The 8,244-nt window shown below is 44.0% G+C and overlaps 1 protein-coding gene across 1 annotated transcript; it reads left to right on the top strand.

Moving 5' to 3' along the window:
* The first annotated feature begins 1,066 nt into the window (after positions 1 to 1,066).
* On the top strand, positions 1,067 to 2,033 carry LOC148478962 (histone H1.01-like). Its single transcript, XM_088455166.1, has one exon. It carries the CDS (start codon positions 1,084 to 1,086, stop codon positions 1,747 to 1,749), a length of 666 nt encoding a protein of 221 aa, XP_088311292.1. The 5' UTR covers positions 1,067 to 1,083; the 3' UTR covers positions 1,750 to 2,033.
* The last annotated feature ends 6,211 nt before the right edge of the window (positions 2,034 to 8,244 follow it).

The raw sequence follows: 8,244 nt of genomic DNA on the forward strand, positions 1-8,244 counted from the left end.
CTGTTACGCCCTTTACCCCATCACCTCTATACTTCCCTTATTTTTCCCTGTCCCACTTCTGACTACCGACCAGACCATATCCTAGCGGTCATCCTATTTATCCCCTTATTACTACTGTCTCTCTCTATTTTTTATCACTATTCATACTGTCTCCCCTTATAGTGTTGTCTCATTTACTCCTCTGGTTCCACTATTCTTCAGTCTATCTCCCTTCATTCCCTAGTCTACCCTATATTCCAATGCCTCTACCTATTGCTCACATTTACTCCTTTTAAAATCTTACATTAATGGGACCATGATGTCACTATCATCCTTTTTACAGTCACATCTGTCTTATTAAATACACATAAATGACCATCCACATGGATCACTATAAGAACATTTTGGGGAAATGCCACCAGTATTCTTCCTAACCAGGGGAATGCCAGGCAGGATTAACCTTTTAACTGACTGTGCTATGTATCTTTACCTCTGTAACTTACATAACTACAGTTCTTAGACAAGACTTCAATTAGCTTGTGAGGCAGCCTGTCTGTGCTATCTCCCCGGGAGTACAAGAGTCCACACATCACCTTTATGTGATTCAGTGGGTGGCCTGCTCTGCACAGGTTGTGCCGCAGAGCACCTTCATTATCTCCAGGGTCAGGAGGAGAGAAAAAAAACCACGATGGGACATTTTAGCCTCACGAAAGAGAGAGATGTGTTACATGCCTGGCAGATGTAGCTTGGTGTGGGTGAGCTGCCGATGACTATTTCTGGTCTCCTTCGCAGCGCCTAAGCCATCATTGGCCATAAAGGGTAAGGAAAGATCTTGGCGTACGAGTGAGGGTCAGAGAGCCAGCTCTATGTTCTTCTCGTTCCGTATAAAATACTCTTTTTCTGCGCTAGGGAAACACAAGCTGAGGGCAGATTGTGCCATACACACAGACAGGGAAGGATTTACACAGCTGTTTATTCAGCCAATGGGAGCACAATACACGCAACGCTCAGCAGCCAATCACAGCACAGCCGACAGTGTATATAAGTGACATCAGCAGCAGTAGGTAATGTATTAATATTTCTTACGTTGTGTCGTAGTCTACAATGGCAGAAACTGCACCAGCCGCCGCCGCTGTCCCGCCATCAGAGAGCGCAGCCAAAAAGAAGCGGCAGCCGAAGAAAGCTGCAGGAGGTGTCAAGAAAAGCCCCAAATCTTCTGGTCCCAGCGTCTCCGAGCTCATCGTAAAAGCCGTGGCCGCCTCCAAAGAGCGCAGTGGTGTTTCACTTGCCGCCCTGAAGAAGGCTCTGGCTGCCGGAGGCTATGATGTGGAGAAGAATAACAGCCGCGTCAAACTGGGTGTGAAGAGTCTGGTGACCAAAGGAACCCTCACCCAGGTGAAAGGCACCGGCGCTTCCGGCTCCTTCAAACTCAACAAGAAGCAGCTGGAAAGCACGAAAGCCGCTCAGAAGTCTCTGAAGCCCAAGAAACTTGCGGCAAAAAAAGTGGCCAAATCCCCGAAGAAGCCCAAGAAAGCTCCAAGTGCAGCCAAGAGCCCGAAGAAGGTCAAGAAACCATCAAAGGCGGCTGCTGCCAAAAGCCCAAAGAAGCCGAAAGCCGTGAAGCCTAAGAAGGCGGCCAAGAGTCCGGCCAAGAAGGCAGCAAAACCCAAAGCTGCCAAGAGTTCGGCCAAGAAAGCAGCGAAGCCCAAAGCCGCAAAAAGCCCGGCCAAGAAGGCAGCTAAGCCTAAGAAAGCTGCGGCAAAGAAGTAATGGAAGAGCTGTTGTAGCCTCGCTCCTTGTTATCACCACAAAGGCTCTTTTCAGAGCCACCCATATCTTCCCAGGAGAGCTGAGAACACTGCTAATTTTTGTTTGCTTTTACTGTAGCGTTATCTGGACGAGGCTGCAGTTAGCTTCTTATTCGTGCTCCAGCTTCTTCTTCACTTTCCTGCTTCTTATTCAGAACATTTTATATTAAAACATTTTTTTATCAAAGAGAATCAATAAGCTTATTGAATAAACAAAATATGAATCCACAGAGGGGGTTAACTTACATATGACCCATTTGTAATTGGCCTTGCCCAACAAAGTTTTGGGCATAAAATAGGGCATTAAAGTGGGCATAGGCACCAATTAATACATTTGAATAAGTAGCTGTAATTGTGCAAGGGTAATTAGCCTTGGGCATTGAATTTTACACTTGGAACTCACACAGTGGGGTTATTTACATATTATCCACTTGCAATTGGCCTAGCCCAACAAGGTTTTGGGTATGAAATTGGGTGGTAAAGTGGGCAGAGGAACCAGATTTTCTATATTTGAATAAGTAGATGTAGTTGTGCAAGGGTTAAATAGCCTTGGGCAACAATTGTTAAACTTGGAATCCACAGAGGGGGTTAACTAATATATAACCCACATGCAATTTTTCTTGCCCAACAAGGTTTTGGGCATGAAATATGGTGGTAATTTAGACACAAACACCAGATTTTTATATATTTAAATAAGTAGCTGTAGTTGTGCAAGGGTTAAATAGCTTTAGACAACAAATTTGACACTTGGAATCCACAGAGCGGGTTAACTTACATATGACCCATGTGTAATTGGCCTTGCCCAACAAAGTTTTGGGAATAAAATAGGGCATTAAAGTGGGCATAGGCATCAATTTACATTTGAATAAGTAGCTGTAGTTGTGCGAGGGTTAAATAGCCTTTAGCAACAAATATGACACTTCGAACTCACAGAGTGGGGTCATTTACATATGACCCACTTGCAATTGGCCTTGCACAACAAAGTTTTGGGAATTAAAGTGGGCATAGGCACCAATTAATACATTTCAATAAGTAGCTGTAGTAAGGGTAAGTAGCCTTGGGCATTGAATGTGACACTTGGAACTCACACAGAGGGGTCTTCAAAGGTTTTGGGCATGAAATAGGGCATTAAAGTGGGCACAGGGACATTTTTTATATTTGAATAAGTAGCTGTAGTTGTGCAAGGGTTAAATAGCCTTGGGCAACAAATTTGACATTTGCAACCTATAGAGGGGGGTCACTTATATATGACCCAATAATATTTTGCCTGGCCCAACAAGGTTTTGGGCATGAGGTATGCTGGCAAAGTGGGCAAAGGAGCAAAATGTATTGATTTGAATAAGTAGTTTTAGTTTGCAAGGGTTAAATAGCATTGGGCCACAATTTACACGTGAAACAAACAAAGATGAGTCACTTACATTTGATCAACTATTATTTTGCCTGGCCCAAAAAGGTTTTGGGCATAAAATAGGCTGGCAAAGTGGACACTGGTACAAATTGTATTCATTTGAATAAGTAGCTGTAGTGTAGCAAGGGTTAAATAACCTTGGGCAACAAATTTGGCCTTTGCAACCTATAGAGGTGACCCCACTTACATAAGAACCATTTGTATATTGCCTTTCCCAACAAGGTTTTGGGCATGAATTAGGCTGGCAAAGTGGGCAAAGGAGCAAAATGTATTGATTTGAATAAGTAGCTTTAGTTTTGCAAGAGTTAAATAGCCTTGAGCCACAAATTTGAGACTTCCAACCAAAAGAGGGGGGTCACTTACATATGACCCACTTATATTTTGCATGGCCCAACAAGTATTTGGGCATGATATAGGCTGGCAAAATGGGCAAAAGTACAAATTGTATTAATCTGAATATGCACATGTAGTGTTGCAAGGGTTAAATAGCCTTGTGCCACAAATTTGACATTTGCAACCAACAGAGGGGGGTCACTTACATATGAACCACTTGTATTTTGCCTGGCCAAAAAAAGGTTTTGGGTATGAAATAGGCTGGCAAAGTGGGCACAGCTGCAGATTGTATTGATTTGAATAAATAGCTGTAGTTTTGCAAGACTTCAGTAGCCTTGGGCCTCAAATTTGACACTTGCAACCAACAGAGGGTGGTCACTTACATATGACCCATTTATATTTTGCCTGGCCCAACATGGTTTTGGGCACAAATTTGGCTGGCAAAGTAGCAAAGGAGCAAAATTTATTGATTTTAATAAGTAGCTCTAGTTTTGCAAGGGTTAAATAGCATTGGGCCACAATTTACACTTGAAACAAACAGAGAAGGGTCACTTACATATGTTCAACTATTATTTTGCCTGGCCCAAAAAGGTTTTGGCCATAAAATAGGCTGGCAAAGTAGACACTGGTACAAATTGTATTCATTTGAATAAGTAGCTGTAGTGTAGCAAGGGTTAAATAACCTTGGGCAACAAATTTGGCTTTTGCAACCTATAGAGGGGGTCACTTACATAAGAACCATTTGTATATTGCCTTTCCCAACAAAGTTTTGGGCATGAAATAAGTTGGCGAAGTTGGCACAGGCACCAAATTATACAACTTTGAATAAGTAACTGTAAAGTTAAAAGGGTTAAATAGCCTTGGGCCACAAATTTAACCCCTCCAACCAACATGGAAGGGTCACTTACATATGAACCACTTATATTTTGCCTGGCCCAACAAGGTTTTGGGCACGAATTAGGCTGGTAAAGTTGGCAAAGGAGCAAAATGTATTGATTTGAATAAGTACAGATCTGCCCAGCTATTTTGTTGCTCATGGCGTGGCGTGAGTCGCGCCATGGACTTGTGGCGTGGCGTGCAGGCCTCTGAGTCGCGCCATGGACTTGTGGAATACTGTGGTATTCTTCAACGAAGGATATGCTACGGCATGTAATTCAGTGCTTAACCGCTGGGTGGCGAGTGCTCCACTTTTGTAATTGCATGTAATACAGTGCTTAACTGCTGGGTGGCGAGTGCTCCACTGTTGTAATTTGTACTGAATGCCTTGTACAGAATGCACACTAAGTACGGTAGTAGTGGGATCTGTATGAGAGAGAGCTCTCTTTATTACACGTTTGGCGCTATGGTGGCTGTCAGCCATCTGCGATGGATTAGAAATGGAGGGGGGTACAATGGGATCTGTGGCGCCAAGCCATACGCCATGTAGCGCTATGCTATCACTGAGCATGCGCAGTTTTCTGTATTACTGCAGTCGGTACAGTACTGTATGCTGTTGAATTTCCATCTCTGGCGGGCGCATGCCCAGTAGGAGGGTTGCGATGGGATTTTTGGCGCATGCCCAGTGGGGCCGAGAGTCATACACAGTGCGCATCAGGTCCCTTCCCCCAAAGCAAGCAAGAGCCTCACCTTACCATAATAAAGGAAGCTTTGTTAATCCATTTACTGTAAGCAGTGAGCTCTGCCCTAGTGTCCTGAAAAATGCTACGGATTGTGACCATTGCTAAGGACACCATCCCCCGTCTGCTAGGACAACTAGTGTGCCACAGAATAGTGATTTCATAACTGCAGAAACTGCTAGTGAATCTACTGTCTAGAATGAGAGACAGGGCTGACGGTGCTGTGTATAGCATTACACCACAAACTTGTGACAATGTAGTGATAGTGATTTCATGACTTTAGAAACTTTTCAATCCCGTGATGCCCACACTACTTTGCCACTACGGTTATGACTACATTACAGTGCACCACAGACGCCTGCCGTAACGAGTGAATTAGTGTCGACGTGCGTCGTGCGATGTACGGCGTGCGATGTACCACGTGCGTCACTGGCTAGTGAAAATGCCTTCTATGAGGGCAAGACGCTACTCGTCCGGCGAGCTCTTTGTCTTGGTGAAGTGGTGGGACCAAGCGTTCCCCACAAACCAAGAGAAAGAGCTCGCCTATAGAAGCACGAGCAGAGAAATCTATCGCCTATATGGCGTACGGCGAAAAGTACGCTCACTCCAGCACAGGTGGTCGGACCTGCTGAGGAGGGACAGGCCTCGCCTAGAGCGAATTCGGAGGCGAATAATTCGAAATAAGTACAGCATTGCTGTATAATCACATGAAATACAGTATACTGTACAATAACGAATACAGTACAATGCACGACTCTGACATACTCTACATTACTGTACACTGCACTGTAGGGTGTTGGATACTACAGTATCTGACGATGACTGACAGTTGTTAACACATACTGACATGACTGGCAGACATTTGATTGACAGGCTGATTAAATCTACAGTACTGTACATGGACTAAAGGGTTACACACTATTGGTCGACATGGCTTGTTTGATTAATAAATTAGTAACAAAAGGCAAGTTGCTTGATCCACCATTCTAATGTCTGTCGACCAAATCTATGTTAACCTACAGTACTGTACACACTATTTTTCTGTGCTGGGCCTGCCCCCTTTGTCTGACATTATTACTGTACGTCATGGACAGATTCAGGGGTCTCCAATCAGCTCCCAACTGTCATCTCACAGGCTGTGTTTGAAAAATGAAATTTGGGAGCTTATTGGCTGGTATCTTATCACTTCTCACTCTGTGCCCCATTTACAAACGAAGGCAAATACCAGGGGGAATTTTCGTTTGGTATCACTGTGATACAAACGAAAATTCCACTGGTACTGTATTTATTAATACCGTACTTACCCCTCCGGCGAGGTCTCGCAAAGTCCTCAGCGGGGTCCTCCGCTGGGTTCGGGCTCCAGTGTCATGCGCATGTGCCATCTTGTACAGCTCGTGGGGTGGCGACAGTGCCACCCACATAGCCTATGTGTGACGTTGCACCACTTGCTCATACAGTACTTTACTGGACTGTATATTTTTTTATATACAGTACAGTACAGTACCATACTCTTTTATGTTGGGCCCAATGCCAGCTTCACAGACTACAGTAGTTTTTCTACTACAGTGTACTGTATTGGTTTGTATTTTAATCAATAGCTAATTCCCTAAGGCCATCTACAGTACTGTACCGTAATCCCTTTCCAATTTGGAATAGAGGTCTGAACTCTTGTTTTCAAATTCTCCTTAATGACGACATGTATTTTTCCCCACAGGGCGAGAAGCCCCCCCTGCCCCGGCAGCGCCACCACCGCCGCCACCACCACCACCACCACCGGCAGCAGTCGGGCCCAGTGGGCTGAATTTTCGGAGTAAGTACAGTACACACTACTCTACACTGTTCTCTTTCTCTCTCTCTCTCTCTCTCTCTCTCTCTCTCTCTCTCTCTCTCTCTCTCTCATTTGTGTGTTTGTTTTTGGTGTTATGGAGACTCTGGTCAAAATTTGTACAGTTTATTTGTTTAAAAATGGTTTTGAGGGAAACTGACAGTACAGTGTTATTTTTCCACAGTCCTACCTCCACGACCACCAGCACCTTCTGCAGCCTCCTCAAATGACAGTGGTAATGATTACAACAGTTACAGTATGGACACAATAGTGTAATGCTACTGCCTTTTTGATTTTTTGTATAATATTTTTTTTCTTATACTGTACACACAGACAGACTCGTCATTGATGAGGAGGCTGCATGAAGCCCCATGCTCTGTAAGTACAGTACACCACATTGTTTTCTACAGCACTGTATATCTCTCCTTTTCTTCCCTTGTCAGTGTCTCTCTACCTACGGTATCTCTTTCTCTCTCTCTCTCTTTATCCCTCTCTCTCTTTCTCAGTGTCTCTCTTTTCTGTACTAGTGTAATAGTAACATTATTTTTTTCAACAGTATCAGCAACGGAAGCCTACATTCCCGGGCCCAGTGGCCTCATCTGGCCGCGTAAGTACACTACACCACATTTTTTTCTACAGTACTGTATCTCTCTCTCTCTCTTTATCTCTCTCTCTGTTTTTCTCTCTCTCTCTCTTTCTCTCCCTCTTTCTTTCTCTTTATATTTCTCTCTCTTTAATTTTCCTCTCTCTCTCTCTTTTTCGCTCTCTTTCCCTGTTTTTCTCTTTCTTTTTCTCTCTCTCTCTCTTTCTGTCCCTGTCTCCCTCTGTTTCTCTCTCTCTCTCTTAAAACATCTCCAACGCCTTCTCCTTACACAATAATTGTTTCTGTCATTGTGTATTTTAGTTGAAGACATTGAAGTGCCTCAGCCCTCCCCAGGGCAAGATGAGGACCCAGACTCCCCTCCCCAGCCAAGTAAGTACTGTATACAGTTTTACACTGTAGGACATTTTGTATTAATAATGTAATATCATGTAAGTACAGTACTGTAAATCTCTGCTTTATTTCCCTAGTCTCTCTCTCTTTCTCCCTCTCTCTCTTTCTTTCTCTTTCCCCCTCTTTCTCTCCCTCCCTCTTTCTCTCTCTCTTTTTCTCTCTCTCTCTCTCTCTTTCTCTCTCTTTACATGTTTTTTCCCACAGTTACAGAGACCATACCCCCAGCTGGCCCCAGCGAGAGTCTGCGTAAGTACAGTACTGTACACTACAGTACATTGTTC

The sequence above is a fragment of the Taudactylus pleione genome, unplaced genomic scaffold (assembly GCF_031769625.1).
Source record: "Taudactylus pleione unplaced genomic scaffold, aTauple2 ptg000644l, whole genome shotgun sequence".
Taxonomy (NCBI): Eukaryota; Metazoa; Chordata; class Amphibia; order Anura; family Myobatrachidae; genus Taudactylus; species Taudactylus pleione.

Excerpts from the sequence above, each read along its gene's own strand:
- LOC148478962 (XM_088455166.1), top strand. The coding sequence starts at position 1,084 with ATGGCAGAAACTGCACCAGCCGCCGCCGCTGTCCCGCCATCAGAGAGC.